We start from the raw sequence: 18,021 nt of genomic DNA, 5'->3' as shown, positions 1-18,021 counted from the left end.
CCAGCTGACTGTTATTACACATCAACTCGTAACTAGCTCACTGTCATCTTGAAACAAATCATGGCTAGCTACTTCATCCACTGACCACAAAAATAACACTTTTAATGTAGCTTGAAATAAGTGGTCAAACAAGAAACATGGGAGTAGTTCTTGGGTCTCACACAAAGAGTTCTTAAAACTATGAACAGAGCAAAGTGAGTTCTTTGTGTTGTGAACATGGGGCAGGAGATCATTTTGGACATTTTGGTCTTTCATTGACAACTCAGTCCAGATTACACAATACCAAGAAGTCCAGTAAAACACTGTTCTCTGATTTTTTGGTTTTGTATCCTAAGTGCCAGGGTAAAACTTCCATAGAGTTGATAGTAAATAACCAGCACAGCCATGCTGACAAATGTGTCCTGTGACATCAGTGGTGGTTCTCTAAAACATGTCTTGACACAGCAACAATCGCGATGACCAAACTGAGTAGGTATTAATTCATAAGTATATTCCACAGTTATTGCACATTAGATTGTGAGAGCATGACGATTATAAACATACATGTTGTTACAATTTTATACCACAGGATGGTGCTATACTGACACCATAATATAAACACGAACACAACACAAGTCAGTAGATCAAATATACAAAAGTAACCTATAAAAGAGATTGTGTCCCAGTCTAACTCAGTACCAGATTAAAGGGGATATTGAGTGGCCTATAATAATGGCAGGAGTGAGGAATGTGGACAGATCCTAAGATTCTGGATGAACGTCTTGGACATAGTCATGTGATTTGGCAGTTAATCGGATTATTATAAATAAAAAAAATAAAAAAAATGAAAAACGTATATCTTTACTTTTATAATGTTTCGACTGTCCATCGTGCTTGACAGTGGGTACAGAGCTTTCTGGGTGATGAGCCATGTTGTCATTGTGCCAAACCTTTGGAACTAAGGCCATTAATTCTGGAATTTGATTGGATGCTTGAATGAAAAAAAATAAATTGTCTTGCCACTCTACACCACTGCTCAGACATGGGGGGCAACAGGCTATGGTGGTAATATGCAGGGAGGGCCAAGTTCCTGACATAAATTCCTTCAGCTCCTTTAAGGTTGCCTTTGGCCTATTGACAGCTTACCTGATGGTCTTTCTTCTTGAACTAACATTAATGATGTTTCATATTCTCATCATATCCCTCAACAGATCTATACTTTTTGAAAATAAAAGTACAAAAATTTAAAATAAAAGTACACAGTTATAACCCCAATTTTAAAGACCAACATAAGATATATCCATTGGTTTTCCACTTAAATGTTGTTGGTCAGAAAATCTTATTAAAGCCAACAAGAACAAAAGCTGCATTTTCATTTTGATGTCCACTGTAAGTGCAAAAGTTTTATGAATCAGAGCATTGAAAACAAAATATGTTTTTCTGCACTAAAGTAACTTGTGCATTTTTGTGTTACACTCATTGGGCATGGATAGCCTATAATAAATGCATAAGCCTGGTTATTTTGGTGGTTGAGATCCCGTGACACAACAGGCGTTTTCAGAGCATTAAAATGGATATATTATACACAAATGTTCCCAAACTGCCCATGCTAGAGATTCTATTCTGAGTACAGAATAGGCCTGGAGAAACCGGGTATCCCTGTTATGTAACGCTGTGCTCTGGTGAACAAAAGTGGACTGTTTGAATTGGTGCATTTGGACCAGACAATTAATCATATCAATAAAGGAGGTGACAAAGCCAAACCCAAACCACCATGAATGTGAACATGATAGTCTTGGGGCTCCGTTCACAAATCCAAACCACCATGAATGTGAACAAACAGAAGCAAGACCCCCACAAGTACAAAACAGTTCGACCCAATCAATTAACATTCTCAAGATATCCCAAAGAAAAAGCAATGCAAATTTAAGAAATGTTATCACAATAAAACACTTTTGTAGGCTAATCACACCCAGCATTTGAGATGAACATATACAGTTTTGGAAACTGTTCTCTCAATGCAAATGAAACAGGACATCTGTAGGGTGCTAAAAAAAAATCCATCAGAGAGATAGCAGGAACATTAGGAGTGGCCAAATCAGTTCATCAACAATTCAGAGAAAAAAAGAACACACTGCTGAGCTCTGCAACACAAGAAGGGATGGACGTCCACAGAAGACAACAGTAGTGGATGAATGTAGGATCCTTTCCATGGTAAAGAAAAACCCCTTCACAACATCCAGCCAAGTGAAGAACACTCTCCAGGAGGTAGGCATATCATTATCCAAGTCTACCATAAAGAGAAGACTTAATGAGAACAAATACAGAGGGATCACCACAAGGTGAAGAATAGCGTTCATCAAAGATGACCTCGTTTGGTCTAGATGAGTGAACTCTGCAATGAAAAGTGCCCCAAAACAACTTTACTTCCTGAGGAGACTAAAGAAATTTGTCTCTCACCAACTTCTACAGGTGCACCATTGAGAGCATCCTCTCAGACTGCATTACTACCTTGTACGGCAGCTGCTCTGCTGCAGACCGCAAGTCCCTCCAGAGTGTGGTGAAGTCTGCGGAGCGCATCATCGGCTACCATCTCCCCTCCATGTAAGGCATCTACCATACACAATGGCTGAGGAAAGCACGGAACACCATGAAAGATCACAGCCAAACCCAGGCTATGGTCTGTTCACACTGCTGCCGTCTGGTAGATGTTACTGGAACATCATAAAAGACTACAGTCACCCAGCAATGGTCTGTTCACACTGCTGCCGTCTGGTATATGTTACTGGAGCATCATAAAAGACTACAGTCACACAGGCTATGGTCTGTTCACACTGCTGTGAACAGACCACCTCCAGACTCAAAAACAGATTTGTCCCTCAGGCCATAAGGCTCCTCAACCAGCAACACTGATCCATGATCATAATGATCACACATGAACATACCAAATGCTCTGGTGTCTTTTCAGGTACATTCAATGTACATTAGAATATTCCATTGCATGTACCATTCATAAGCATATTACACTCATATGTATCTATAATATCTAATACTTCTACCCATATTGATCATACTCCCCCATCATAGTCATTCTAAAATTGCTACTAGTTTACATTGTTATGTATATTATTGCCATACTTATATAATATTATAATTATAATAACTTATGCCATATCTATAATATTCAATACTACTACCAATGTTGCTGATAGTTTACAGTACTCCTTTTAAACTGTTGCTTATTTTACAGTGTTGTGTATACACTCACCTAAAGGATTATTAGGAACACCTGTTCAATTTCTCATTAATGCAATTATCTAATCAACCAATCACATGGCAGTTGCTTCAATGCATTTAGGGGTGTGGTCCTGGTCAAGACAATCTCCTGAACTCCAAACTGAATGTCAGAATGGGAAAGAAAGTTAATTTAAGCAATTTTGAGTGTGGCATGGTTGTTGGTGAGTATTTCACAATCTGCTCAGTTACTGGGATTTTCACGCATAACCATTTCTAGGGTTTACAAAGAATGGTGTGAAAAGGGAAAAACATCCAGTCCTGTGGGCGAAAATGCCTTGTTAATGCTAGAGGTCAGAGGAGAATGGGCCGACTGATTCAAGCTGATAGAAGAGCAACTTTGACTGAAATAACCACTCGTTACAACCGAGGTATACAGCAAAGCATTTGTGAAGCCACAACACGCACAACCTTGAGGTGGATGGGCTACAAGAGCAGAAGACCCAACCGGGTACTCATCTCCACTACATCTCCACTACAAATAGGAAAAAGAGGCTACAATTTGCACGAGCTCATCAAAATTGGACAGTTGAAGACTAGAAGAATGTTGCCTGGTCTGATGAGTCTCGATTTCTGTTGACATATTCAGAAGAGTCAGAATTTGGCTTAAACAGAATGAGAACATGGATCCATCATGCCTTGTTACCACTGTGCAGGCTGGTGGTGGTGGTGTAATGGTGTGGGGGATGTTTTCTTGGCACACTTTAGGCCCCGTTTAAATGCCACGGCCTACCTGAGCATTGTTTCTGACCATGTCCATCCCTTTATGACCACCATGTACCCATCCACTGATGGCTACTTCCAGCAGGATAATGCACCATGTCACAAAGCTTGAATCATTTCAAATTGGTTTCTTGAACATGACAATGAGTTCACTGTACTGAAATGGCCCTCACAGTCACCAGATCTCAACCCAATAGATCATCTTTGGGATGTGGTGGAACGGGAGCTTCGTGCCCTGGATGTGCATCCCACAAATCTCCATCAACTGCAAGATGCTATCCCATCTATATGGGCCAACATTTCTATAGAATGCTTTCAGCACCTTGTTGAATCAATGCCACGTAGAATTAAGGCAGTTCTGAAGGCGAAAGGGGGTCAAACACTGTATTAGTATGGTGTTCCTAATAATCCTTTAGGTGAGTGTATTTTTGCCGGACCGCGTAAGCAGAGACAACCAAGAAGAGCGAATGTCTCTTACTGAGTGACTGACTGAGTGACTGACTGACTGAGCATCAATTGCTAAATAGTTATAGTAGTTTGGGAAGCAGACCTGCGAACTATAGGTCCTGATTTTGTATCTCCTCGCAGGCAATGAGAAGTATGCATCATGAATTATTCTGTAAAGATGAAAACTTTGCTGGCTAAAACCTCCAGTGACTACATTATATAGTAAGCCTGAAATAAAACACTTTCCGGTTATATTGCGACTGTTTCTGGTGGATTTTCGAAGTACGCATCCGTGCATGTGTTTTGGGTCAGGATAGACAAACACATTTTCTGGCTACAACATACAGTAGTTACGTTACTGTAAGCCTTAATTAAAAATGTATACGGTTATATTGCAACTGTTTCTGGAATGGAAAAGTTCATCTTTAGTCTCTTTAGCAATTACTCAATTCTTATGGTTATTCCTAAGAAGTTAGTATATACCAGTAAGCCTATTACTGGCTAATAAGATGTTTAAACGGCCAGTGGCAAAAGCTAACAGTTAATAGATGCTATTTCTGATGGAGATAAACTTTATAAGAAACGTCAGTTTAACAGAATGCTCAATAGTGTTGAGCAACTAGAGAAATGTGTAATGCCGAGGTGTTATGGTTAAAGACAGTGCCTCTCACGTGGAAGGCTCAAGTTCAAATCTACTGTGAACAACAACATTTATTTTATTTCTACGATTCTCTCGTCGTTTCACTTAATGAAAAAGTTAGATATCATCACCTTTATTGATAGATATTGCATCAATGTCATTCACGAATGAAAGAAAAAAGTATGTTTTTATGCCATGAAATAAATAAATATGTTCTTATGCCATAAAATGAAATAGCTTTAGCAGACCCGCTAGCAATTGATCAATTCCTATGACTATTCCAGAAAGTTAGTAGATACTGGTAAAGCCTATTACTGGCTAATAAGCTGTTCAAAGGGCCAGTGGCAAACACTAACAATTCATAGACGCTATTTGTGTTGGAGGTAAACTTTGTAAGAAACGTTAGTCAGTTTAACTATATCAATATTATTCACAAATGGCCAATTAGCTGCTAAAACGGCCAGTAGCAAAAGAGGATTTGTTCATAGACACAAGAAGCGATATTGACACCCACCAAACGTGGAGCTCTGTGATGTAGAGATTAGCGACACAGCCTTTCACGTGGGCGACCCGGGTTCGAATCTCTAGAGGGCAATGCTTTGAATTGCAGTTCGGCTGAACTAGGCGTGTCTGGTTTGTTGTTCTTTATATATATTTTTTTATTTTCACTATGTATTTGTCGGGTGCCATGTCACAAGAATATCATTGTGCAGGATGACGCTGTGTTATTTGGTGCATTTGACAAATAAACTTGATATTTGAAATTCACTTGAAAAAAAGATATGGAAAAAAGAGTAATTGGAAGTCATAAAAATCTGATATGCCTGTGAATACTGACTTGCCGAGGTTCAGAAGAGCATTGTTTTCACCATGCTGGTTAGGAGATATGATCTAGCAAAAATGGGGTTACTAAGTTGATGCTCAAACCATTCCTTCTTCATCAAAAATAATTCTAATACGACTGCAATAATCCTCAAGTAATCGCTGTATGTTTTTTTTAACCTGTAACAGGTCAATAGTGCCGGTTGCAGAGAGGCCCGATATTTACTCACTGTGCTGCGTATTCATGCAAATTAATCAATGCAACAAAAAAAGAATAAATACAAAATGACTGAGAAAATGTATCATTTGAAAAAATGATTACTCTTCTGCTCATGTAATTACTCTTTCATTGTGAAATATTTTAATGCAAGATTTTTCTCCAGTATTGCTTGCATGAAGCAATTATTTTCTGTTACAGTGATTTTTTTAAATGAAATTGACACATTGAATCCAACAACACAATTGTGGCATATTTAATATCAAAGACTGACATAACTTTGTGTTATCTATTAGTCAAGCTGACCGTTGACATTTGTCGTGTTGACTTGAATGACCCAGTGATCAAGGCCATCAGTTTTGCATTGGATGGACCCAGGGCTTGGCAACCTTTTTGGTGCCTAAACTATTTTATTCAAATGCATCCACTAACACATTTCAGATTAACACAAATATACCGATCTTAACCTAGAAAAACATAAAAATATTACAGCCATTGACCACGATTAGTATAATAGATTTACAGTTGTTAACTATGCATATAATGTTGATCAATTTATTTTTAAACAAAGTAATTTTATGTCAAATTTGATGTGAATTGTTTAGAATTATTCAGATTTAATGAACATAAACGACAGTTAAATACCCAAAGGTGAGCATTTAGAGATTGTTTAAAACAAATGATTTAAAAGATTTAAAAAGGTATGTTTACAATGATCAAAAGCCTATTCAAAGTACTTCTGAAGCTTTATTTCCACTAATTTAGATATTTGATTAAGGGATAGGTCTTGATAGCTATTTGAAGTTCGAGATATTTTTAAGAAGAAATTACAAACCTCAGAAGTCTTACCTTAGCTGAACAGTATTCTACAGGCTTAAATTGTCTACTTTACAGGATCTAATCATCTAACACAATCAAATTATGATCCTACACCTGTATACACTGCAATACTTACACTCTTAAGAAAACAAAAACTTGCAATGTAATGTTTAGTAGGTATCTGATGTAGATGGACATTGATGGGTGAAGTTGTCCATGTCAGTGGGGCAGGTTAACCTAACCTCAGGGTGTATGTGACCACCTCACAACCAGTGATAACATACTCAACAGGCTTCATTATGAGCACATACTGGTCTCCAATTCATTAACATTGGTTAATTATCTATTTAATCTGTTTTGTCAGCAGTAATTTGCTTTAAAAGGCGGTCTGGGACTGCTGTTCATTGTATCTCACTGATCATGAGGGTGGTAATACTAGCACTGACTCTAGCCCTCGTGGGTAAGTACTACTATCTATCTACAGAATAGTTACAAAAAATGACTAATTGTTTTGAAATGTTGATTGTTAAATTGTGATTTCTTTTCTATTTTTATTCTAGCGTGTCAACATCTTAACCTTGGTAGGTTTAAGTTATGTTCTTGTCTTAACATACTTGCAGTTCATTGTGAAGTTTACCTGATGTCTGAAGTATTTTTTCAAAGATTACAACATTGTAAATTGTATGTTGATTTGACATTACAGCCCCCCAATTTGCTGCCGGTAAGACCCATGTGTACAGCTATGAGGCATTAATCCTGGGGGGTCTGCCTGAGGAAGGTCTTGCTAGAGCTGGAGTAAAAATCATCAGCAAAGTTCTCATCAGTGCAGTTGCAGACAATAGCTACTTGCTCAAGGTATTAGTTTCACTTTTACATGACACCCATACAGCACAACAATGTCCTGTGAGGTCCATTACACTGACTAATATGTATATTGGTATTTCCCTGTAGCTTGAGGATCCTGAGATCTTAGAGTACAGTGGATTTTGGCCCAAAGCTTCTTTTGTGCCAGCTCCAAAGCTCACCTCAGCCCTGAATAATCAGCTCAGGACCCCCATCAGGTTTGAGTACACCAACGGTGTTGTGGGTAAGGTATCTGCCCCAGCTGATGTCTCAGAAACAGTTCTGAATATCCATAGAGGCATCTTGAACATTCTTCAGCTCAATGTCAAGAAGACACAGAACGTCTATGAGCTTCAGGAGGTAAATACACACATACATGTTTCAATGAGAAATCTCTGAGTTCTTCACTAATTCTGTCCATTATGATACATGTTCTAATGTGTAATGTCTGAGTTCTTCACTAATTCTCTCCTTTATGATACATGTTCTAATGTGTAATATCTGAGTTCTTCACTAATTCTCTCCTTTATGATACATGTTCTAATGTGTAATGTCTGAGTTCTTCACTAATTCTCTCCTTTATGATACATGTTCTAATGTGTAATGTCTGAGTTCTTCACTAATTCTCTCCTTTATGTCCTTTCGGTTAGGCTGGAGCTCAGGGAGTATGTAAGACCCACTATGTGATCAGTGAAGATACCAAGGCAGAGCGCATCCATCTGACTAAGACCAAGGATCTGAATAACTGCCAGGAGAGGATCATGAAAGACTTTGGTCTGGCTTACACTGAGAAGTGTGTTGAATGTCAGCAGGTATGAACATAACTATCTATATTTTCTAGGCTAACAATACAACCCCTGTATCAACATTTCTTCCAGTTTCACACAACTGAAAAATATTCACACAGTAAATAAAAATGTGAATTGTTTTGGGAATTTTATGGCATTTTCTGTAGCTGTGCATGACACATCTTAAAAATGTAGAATCTAAAGTAGTAAAGCAGTGAAGCCATGCATGTCAACTTGTGCAGAAAAAGTTCTGCAAATAAAGATTTGGTCTCTCTACCGGCTGCGATGACAGTTGCCACTGTGTGTTTTATCCTCACAGAGAGGGAGGGCCCTAAGGGGAGCAGCTTCCTACAACTACATCATGAAGCCCACTCCCTCTGGTGCCCTGATCATGGAGGCCACTGTTGCTGAGCTCCATCAGTTTGCACCATTCAATGAGATGACTGGAGCTGCCCAGATGGAAGCAAAGTATGATGACTTGAGATACAAAACAAAAACACTTGAACTTATATTATGTTTACATTTCTAAAGGTTTCCTATTGTCAACTTTTCACAGACAAACTTTGACCTTCGTTGAGATCAAGCAGACACCCATTGCACCCATCAAAGCTGAATATCTTCATCGTGGAACCATTCAGTATGAACTTTCCACTGAACTTCTCCAGTCACCGCTTCAGCTCCTTAAGATTACCAACCCACAAGCACAGGTACAATTAAATACATATATACTATTTTAAATTAACCTGATACTATATTTATTAATTTTAAATAGGTAAGTGTGACTGTAAATGTGTAATATTTTAAATAAGCTGGAAAATATGTAAACACTAAGATGACAGTAAATTCTTTTTCAACTGCATTACATATTTGTTTAACAAGGTTTAATACAAATACTTCACCATAATTTCATTATAATTCTCTAGGCTGTAGAGGTCCTGAATCATCTGGTCACATCCAACGAGACACCGGTCCATGAAGATGCTCCCCTGAAGTTTCTGCAGTTGATTCACATCTTGCGCAGGGCTAGCTTTGAGAACATCGAGGCCATCTGGACTCAGTTCAAGACCAAACCAGCCTTCAGGTATTGTTTTTTTAACATTCATTTTCTTGGAAAACTACTCAAGCAGAGAAACAATGATGTAACACAAATGTGCTGCAATGCAACATTTTCTTTTACAGAATGTGGATCCTGGACTCTGTTCCGTCCATTGGAAGTCCAGTTGCTGTGAGATTCATCAAGGAGAAGTTTTTGGCTGGTGACATCACTATTCCTGAAGCCGCTCAGGCTCTGGTTGCTGCTGTACATATGGTGACTGCTGATCTGGACACTGTCAAGCTTTTTGAAGTAGGTACAGCATTAAATAGCAGTTGCTTTCATCTTTAATTTCATATCTACATTTTTATTGAACTCAATGGACTTACCCGCAGTCCATTCATCTTAAAAGGGCAACTAGCTACCATGGAAATTATACAACCTGCTTAATCAACCAAATCTTCTCAAATTGGGTACATATTAGGGAGAAGCTATGCATCTAGTTACATCAGGGAATTTTAGGATTTATAGCAGCATAGTATCAAATAAGCTAGCTAGCTAAAATTGTTATAGTGCAAAAATTAACACAAATATTGAATTGCAATCCAGCACTAGTCCTTAGATTTAGCTAGAAAAAAAGCTATCTAAAATTGTGTTCATACTGGACACGGTCATATATAGTCCATGCTATTCATGAATTAATTTTATTCTGGTGAAATAAGTAAAATCTTAAATTCACTACTACTATGCATAGATTGAATGAGTCAGAATTGAGGCCTGAGCTATTATAGTGTGTAAAACCATCGCCCATAATACATAAAGGTACAGTGCGTGCATTAGTGACCAATGTGGGTGTGAATCCCAGACCCACTTAAATCTTACCTATTCAATATAAAATATTCTAAATAACTTTTCTTTCCCACCAGAGCCTGGTTTTCCATGACAAGATTCAGAAACAACCAGTTCTGCGTGAGATCGTCATGCTTGGTTATGGTACACAGGTTTACAAATACTGTGTGGCTTCTCCCAACTGCCCTGCTGAACTTGTGAAGGTAAACTGGGTGTATTTGCCTATAATGATCTCTATCACTATGACCTAAAGGACTGATAGAGGTTATTCACATTTCTACGTCTTCACACAGCCCATCCATGACCTTGCTGTTGAGGCTGCTGCTAAAGGCAACTTTGAGGAACTCACCAGAGCTCTTAAAGTTCTGGGTAATGCTGGCCATCCTGCTAGCATTAAACCAATCACAAAGCTCCTGCCCATAGTTGGAACTGCAGCTGTTAAACTGCCTCTGAAAGTCCAGGAAGATGCACTATTAGCCCTGAGGAACATTGCTAAGAGGGATCCCAAAATGGTCAGTAGTCACATCAATAAATTGCAAATAACAACATCATCACTCTCCTGGTAGAAGTCCTTTCAAATCTCTGAAATATTGGTGCGAATTAGGTCCAGGATATCGCTGTGCAGTTGTTCATGGACAAGGAAATCCACCCAGAGCTCCGAATGCTTGCCTGTGTTGTGCTGTTTGAGACAAAGCCTCCAATGGGTCTGGTGACCACTCTTGCTAACATTCTGAGGACAGAAGAAAATCTGCAGGTGGCCAGTTTCACCTATTCTCACATGAAGTCCCTGACCAGGAGCACTGCCCCAGACTATGCCCCAGTGTAAGAGCACTCTCCAACCTTTACTACAACTCTCTGAGTTTATATTTAATCGTGTACAATGACCTAGTATTCCTTCATTTAGTGCTGCTGCCTGCAATGTTGCTGTCAAGATCCTCAGCAACAAATTTGAAAGACTGGGCTATCGCTACAGTAAAGCCATGCACCTGGATGCCTATTACAGTAAGGGAATCCTCTTAAACTGCTTTGTTAACAATGACCCATAATACCCAAACCCATAATACCATCCACTAAACCTCAACAAAGACATTGACAGTCATGTATTCACTCTTAAAGGTCCCCTGAGGGTTGGAGCTGCTGCCACAGCTTTGTACATCAACGATGCTGCCACCATTTTGCCCAGAGCCTTTGTGGCCAAAGCTCGCTCCTACTTTGCTGGAGCAGCTGCTGACGTCCTGGAGGTAAAGGCGGTTTTCCTTGAAATTTTTGTAATTTTAGAATTTAAGTAATACAAAATAAATATTTGACTGTCCCAATGTAAATCTTTTCACTCAGGTTGGTGTGAAAACTGATGGAATCCAGGAGGCTCTCATGAAAAACCCAACAGATTCTGAAAATGTTGACAGGATCACTAAAATGAAGCGTGTCCTTAAGGCTGTAAGTACGGTATCAAAGATAACTTCATGTTCCACAGTTGATTGAATTGCTGTGGTTCATTGACATTGAGTAGATCAATCATGTTTACTCTCTTCATCTATACACAGCTGTGTAACTGGAGGTCTGATATCTCCAGCAAGCCCCTGGCCTCCATGTATGTGAAGTTCTTTGGACAGGAAATTGCCTTTGTAAACATCGACAAAGTTCTTATCGATCAGGCCATTCAGGTACGACGTTAAAATCCATGACGGTTCTTAATAGTCTCCAAAAGTGTTAGTAAAGCATTTACAGTTTTACCTTTATAATTCTTTATTTGAATGAGTCAAACCTGCTGATCCAAAAATGCTGAAGCTAATATTTCCCCACAGCTTGCCACCAGCCCTGCTGTCCAGGCTATGGGAAAGAATGTCTTGAAGGCTCTTCTTTCTGGAACTACTCTCCAGTATTCTAAGCCCCTGCTGGCTGCTGAAGTGCGTCGCATCTTCCCCAGTGCTGTTGGTTTGCCCATGGAGCTCAGCTTCTACACTGCTGCTGTTGCTAATGCATTTGTCGATGGTAACCATATCATAGTAGTTATTAGTACTTCTTTATTACTTCCTATCTCCAGTCTGCCATATCAATGTGTTTTATTCTTTATCTTCATAGTCCGTGCAACTATGAAACCTGCTCTGCCTGAACACTTCAATATTGCCCAGCTGTTAAAAACAGACATTCAGCTGCAAGCTGAAGTTAGACCAAGGTTAGTATTACCGAAGGTTAATTTAATGATTTTATTTTTAATACCACCATTCTGGGTGAACTTAACAACCTTCTCCATTCCCTGTAGCATTGCCATGCATACATTTGCTGTGATGGGAGTAAACACCAAATTCCTCCAGGCAGCACTGATAGCAAGAGCTAAGGTCCACACAGTTGTCCCTGCCAAATTCACAGCAAAACTTGACATTGCTAACGGACACTTCAAGATTGAGGCTTTGCCTGTTTCTGCTCCTGAGCACATTGTTGCTGCTCAGTAAGTATAATTTTCTTGGTCAGTAAAAAGGTTGTTATAGATGTCAAAGTTCTTATTGTAGAACCATGCCACCACAATAGATTCTATGTTCCTTCAACAGAGTTGAGACCTTTGCAGTAGCAAGAAATGTGGAGGATCTCCAAGCTGAGAGATTAACTCCCTTGATTCCTGACAAAGCAGCAAGTCTACAGGTGTCCAGTGAGACATCAACTATGACTGATTCTGGAGACTCCAATACTAATAGTTTGGTGAGTTTAGATTAAATACTACTGAAACAAAATGCCCTTTTACTTCACCTGTAAGAATTATTTTACCACATCCAGTTGATTACCTCATACATTGATATCTGTTTTCAGTCAAGATCTTCAGAGATCACAGATTTTCCTACCATACAGCAGCTTGAGAAGAAATTATGTGCTGAAAGACTTGGAATCAGTGCATGCATAGAGATTGCCTCTGAAAATGCTGCATTCATCAGAAACTCTCTTCTCTACAAAATGATTGGAAATCATTCAGTCATTATTGCTGTCAAACCAGGCAAGCATGTATTACTTCATGTTATATGTTAAATAGCTTAAAATCATATGTTAATATGAATATGTTAAATGTATTTAAAAATAATTGAGCATTTCATCTAAATGTATATTGCTTGTCAATTTAGCTTCATCTGGAGCTGCTATTGAGAAACTAGAGATTGAAGTGCAAATTGGACCCAAAGCTGCAGATAAGATCATCAAAGTCATCACCATTAATGATGATGAAGACGCTCCAGAGGGGAAACCTATCCTGTTGAAGCTCAAAAAAATGCTGGTACCTGGTCTAAGGAACAGTACCAGATCTTCTTCCAGCTCTAGCAGCTCTAGTTCCAGCCGCTCTAGTTCCAGCAGCTCTAGTTCCAGCAGCTCTAGTTCCAGCAGCTCTAGTTCCAGTAGCTCAAGTTCCAGCAAATTACAGAGCAGCAGATCTTCTAGCTCTTCCATGTCCAACTCCAATTCCAGTTCCTCCAGCTCCTCCAGTTCCTCCAGTTCTCGTCGCTCCATGGTCAGGATACTGTTGTCACAAACCTTTTGCAAACAAATTTGAATAATGTTTAGTGAATATTTTATATATTAAAATGTTTTTTCCCTAAATAGGGTGAGGTTTACAACCGCAACTTCACCAGAAATCACAAGGTAGAATGTTATAATAAATAGTTTTAAATCTAATGGAAATAATTGTATACAAAACTATGTATGTATATATATGTACTTACTTATGTTCCCAGATGATTTGTTCTATTCTGTGTTTTCAGGTCTCCCAAGGAATCTCAAAAAGCAGGAGTACTGCCTCTAGCTTCCAGGAAATCTACAATCAGGTTAAATATAAACACCAGAACTTGAGTCAAGGTGATCATGTCATTCCTTTTGTTCACCCAGATAGAGTGCAACGAGTAATAAAATAATTCCTCCTCTCAGGCCAGATTCCTTGGCGAGACTCTTGCCCCTGAGGTGGTCATTCTGGTCCGTGCAGTGAGAAAAGACCAGAAGCAGGCTGGATACCAGGTGGCTGCTTACTTGGACAAAGCTACTTCCAGACTTCAGATCATTCTGGCTGCCATTGCTGAAGATGACAACTGGCAATTATGTGCTGATGGTGTTCTGCTCAGCAAACACAAAGTCAATGTGAGATCAATTATATGTAGATGGTTCTACAATATAAGTCTTCTCATTGTACCTGGTTTACTTTGGTAGCAATAACCTCTGTTGTATTATACCACTATTCCACTCTTTGTTCTCTTAACCAGGCCAAGATTGCTTGGGGTGCAGAGTGCAAGGAATATAAGACCTTCATCACTGCAGAGACTGGTCTTGTTGGTGAAAGCCCGGCAGCTCGTCTGAGGGTGTCTTGGGAGAGACTACCCAAGGTTCCCAAGAAATGTTGGGGCTATGTCAAGATGTACGATTACTGTATAATTTTCTGTCAAAATGTACTGTTATGGTGTCTTGTTCTATGTTAAGATGAACCATGATTGTATATAATAGTTGAATAATGTTACAGAAATAATCAAGAACCACTTCTGATTAATTTAACTTTTTCTTCTCTAGCATGTCCGAGTACATCCCAGAGTACATTCCATCTTACCTGGCTAGTTTGATTCCAGTTCGAAAAATGAAAAATAGTGAGAAACAGATTCAGTTGACTGTGGTTGCAACATCTGAAAGGACCCTGGATGTGATTCTGAAGACACCCAAGGTGAGGAACATTGTTTCTTTCACAACAACCTTTTTGCTGTTTTCTTCTCCTGACTCCTATTTTGGGATAACTGTTCCTGGTGATTATCTACTTCACAGATGACCCTGTCTAAACTGGGTTTAAACCTCCCATATCCTCTGCCTATTGAGTCTTTGACTGGTCTTTCTCCTTTTGATGGAGACATGGTCAGCAAAATTCACTCAGTTTTTACTGAAGCCACCTCAGGTCAGAAGAAATAATAATCGAAAAAAGCTTTTCACACTAAATGGAAAGTTACCAAGCTCAAAAGGTTTTGTCATGTCTGTTTATTGTTTTCCAGCTCAATGTAGCATGGTCAGGGACACTTTGACAACCTTCAACAACAGGAGATACAAGAACGAGATGCCAATTTCTTGCTACCAGGTTTTGGCTCAGGATTCCACCCCTGAGCTCAAATTCATTGTTCTGCTGAAGAAGGATCACTCATCTGAACAAAACGAAATCAACGTGAAAATCTCCGACATGTGAGTCTTATTGTAGAAAACAACTTCTGACACATGTATTTGAAAGTTCTCCCAATAACATACTGTATCACTCTGACATTTCCAGTGATATTGACTTGTACCTTGAAGACGATGAAGTGATGCTGAAGGTCAATGAAATGGAAATTCCCCTCAGCAAGCTGCCATACCAGGACCCCTCAGGTTTCTGCTTATGTTCCTAAGACATCATTTATTATCATCAAAATGACTAGAATGATCTAATATTGTGGAAAGTTCTCTCTTAAACTACTTTAATACTGACTTTACATTTAACATTTCTGTTCTTACTTAAAGGTTCTATTGAGATCAGACAGAAGCGTGAAGGCCTGTCTCTGAAGGCCCCAAGCCACGGTCTCCAAGAAGTCTACTTTGATAAGACTTCATGGAAGGTGATGAGAATCTTATGTCAAATAATAAATAGAAGTGGCTGTAAGGATATTAATAGTTTAAAGTGTACAACAACTTCCGCTGGAGTCATACTAAGTGTTTGTATGGTTTTGGCCCTCAGGTTCAAGTTGTGGACTGGATGAAGGGGAAGATTGGTGGAATCTGTGGAAAGGCTGATGGGGAAATCAGGCAGGAGTATAGTACACCCAGTGGTCGTCTGACCAAGAGCCCAGTCAGCTTTGCCCATTCTTGGGTACTTGCCTCTGTGAGCTGCCATGATAAATCTGGTAAGTCTCATGCAAACGTACTAATTCGTACAATATCTAATATAATTTGCAGGTACTTGATCCTGGACTTCCTGTTTCACATTACTGTACCTCTTTGTCCCAGAATGTCGCATGAAGCTTGAGTCTGTGAAGCTGGACAGAGAGGTGACTTTGGAAGGCCATAAGTCTAAATGCTACTCTGTTGAGCCTGTCCTGCGTTGTCTTCCTGGATGTGTTGCATTGAGGACCGTCCCCGTTACCATCGGCTACCACTGCCTGCCCCAGGGTGAGTTTCCAACATAATTTTTTACTGAAGACAGTATAGAGTAGCTGATCTATTACAATGTTGGAGTCGACCCCAGACTTCACCTTCAAATGCTTATTTAAAAACAATAAAATGTAACGAGACTGAAATCCAATGAAAGGTGATCTGCAGTTGAAACCCCATATTTTCTTTCTTATAACAGGTTCCCACCAGAACAGCTCTGATGATCTGAGCAGCAACTTAGACCAGAGTGTGGACCTGAGAGAGAAGACAGAAGCTCATTTGTCCTGTAGCTGCACCAAAGATTGTTCATAGAGCCCCAAAACAGAAGTTTTGACTGTTTAATTCCCTGAAATTCTCTGTAAAATATTTATTGAATAAAGAAACCATAAGCATCTGAATTTGATATTTTCTTTAGTAACATGTTGTATGGTAATGTTTAAAGCCATCTGAGCTAAAATACATTTGAAAGTCCAGTTCCTGAAGGACATTTTGGAGGGTTTCTAATTCCATGATATCACAATACAGTGCAATGCATCGTCACTTCTATTAGACGTCTTGTGCTTTGCACTCCTTCCGCTACACTGTACAAAACAGATTTTGGTCACTGGGAAATTGAGTATAACCAGTTGGCGTGTATTGGGAGAACATCCCACAACTTTTCACCGTTCAGGGTGGTGCTGTGAGGAAAGTAAATATTTTCGTAGCCAATGCTATTCATTAATAGGTGATTTGCGTATACTGCAATCACAGTGATGTCAAAGAGGATGTCAAACACTAGGCTAAAAACTATGCAGGTTACAGTGCAGGGCAAAGCACTGGAGCAGTTGGCTCTGCAGTATCGCCAGATAGGATGGTTTTCCACAAAGGTTGACAGGAAGATCAGTTTCCAGTATTCTCTACATGGGTTAGACTGGACAATACACACCGTCACACCGGCAGCTGCCATGGACCCCAGATCAGAACCACTGAAGGAAAAGGGTAGAGGTGGGTCACCAGGGGAATTAGAAGTGCCACTAGTGGGAAATGGCGAAAGAAAAACAGCCGGTTCTCCAGCCTTCTCTGATAGAAGCAGAGCACAGTTTCTCACGAGGCATAAAGGTCTGGTTAGCCCTGCCAAATAGCTCCCAAATATGTAGACCACCCAGAGGTGAAGTCTTCACTTCCCAGAGGAGGGCTCTACCCAAGGCAGACTTGGCTCTACCCAAGGCAGACTTGGCTCTACCCAAGGCAGACTTGGCTCTACCCAAGGCAGACTTGGCTCTACCCAAGGCAGACATGGCTCTACCCAAGGCAGACTTGGCTCTACCCAAGGCAGACTTGGCTCTACCCAAGGCAGACTTGGCTCTACCCAAGGCAGACTTGGCTCTACCCAAGGCAGACATGGCTCTACCCAAGGCAGACTTGGCTCTACCCAAGGCAGACTTGGCTCTACCCAAGGCAGACA

At 39.7% G+C, this 18,021-nt stretch overlaps 1 protein-coding gene and 1 pseudogene across 1 annotated transcript; one reads left to right on the top strand and one right to left on the bottom strand.

Moving 5' to 3' along the window:
- LOC117593656 overlaps nt 1–18,021 on the bottom strand; it is a 63,933-nt pseudogene that overhangs the window by 27,348 nt on the left and 18,564 nt on the right.
- Nucleotides 7,300–16,951, top strand: LOC105010353 (vitellogenin). Its single transcript, XM_034289397.1, has 34 exons — nt 7,300–7,401; nt 7,502–7,522; nt 7,645–7,796; nt 7,893–8,144; nt 8,435–8,596; nt 8,892–9,040; nt 9,129–9,279; nt 9,496–9,653; nt 9,752–9,917; nt 10,532–10,657; nt 10,748–10,966; nt 11,059–11,276; nt 11,359–11,456; nt 11,571–11,695; nt 11,790–11,891; nt 11,999–12,118; nt 12,260–12,446; nt 12,537–12,630; nt 12,718–12,903; nt 13,004–13,151; nt 13,260–13,440; nt 13,565–13,944; nt 14,037–14,075; nt 14,195–14,257; nt 14,358–14,564; nt 14,687–14,838; nt 14,988–15,135; nt 15,234–15,360; nt 15,455–15,638; nt 15,724–15,818; nt 15,951–16,045; nt 16,165–16,330; nt 16,434–16,595; nt 16,777–16,951. Exons 1-34 carry the CDS (start codon nt 7,362–7,364, stop codon nt 16,887–16,889), a joined length of 4,986 nt encoding a protein of 1,661 aa, XP_034145288.1. The 5' UTR covers nt 7,300–7,361; the 3' UTR covers nt 16,890–16,951.

Source organism: Esox lucius, chromosome 21, assembly GCF_011004845.1.
Source record: "Esox lucius isolate fEsoLuc1 chromosome 21, fEsoLuc1.pri, whole genome shotgun sequence".
NCBI classification, from domain to species: Eukaryota; Metazoa; Chordata; class Actinopteri; order Esociformes; family Esocidae; genus Esox; species Esox lucius.
This window is presented reverse-complemented; position numbering and strand designations above follow the sequence as displayed.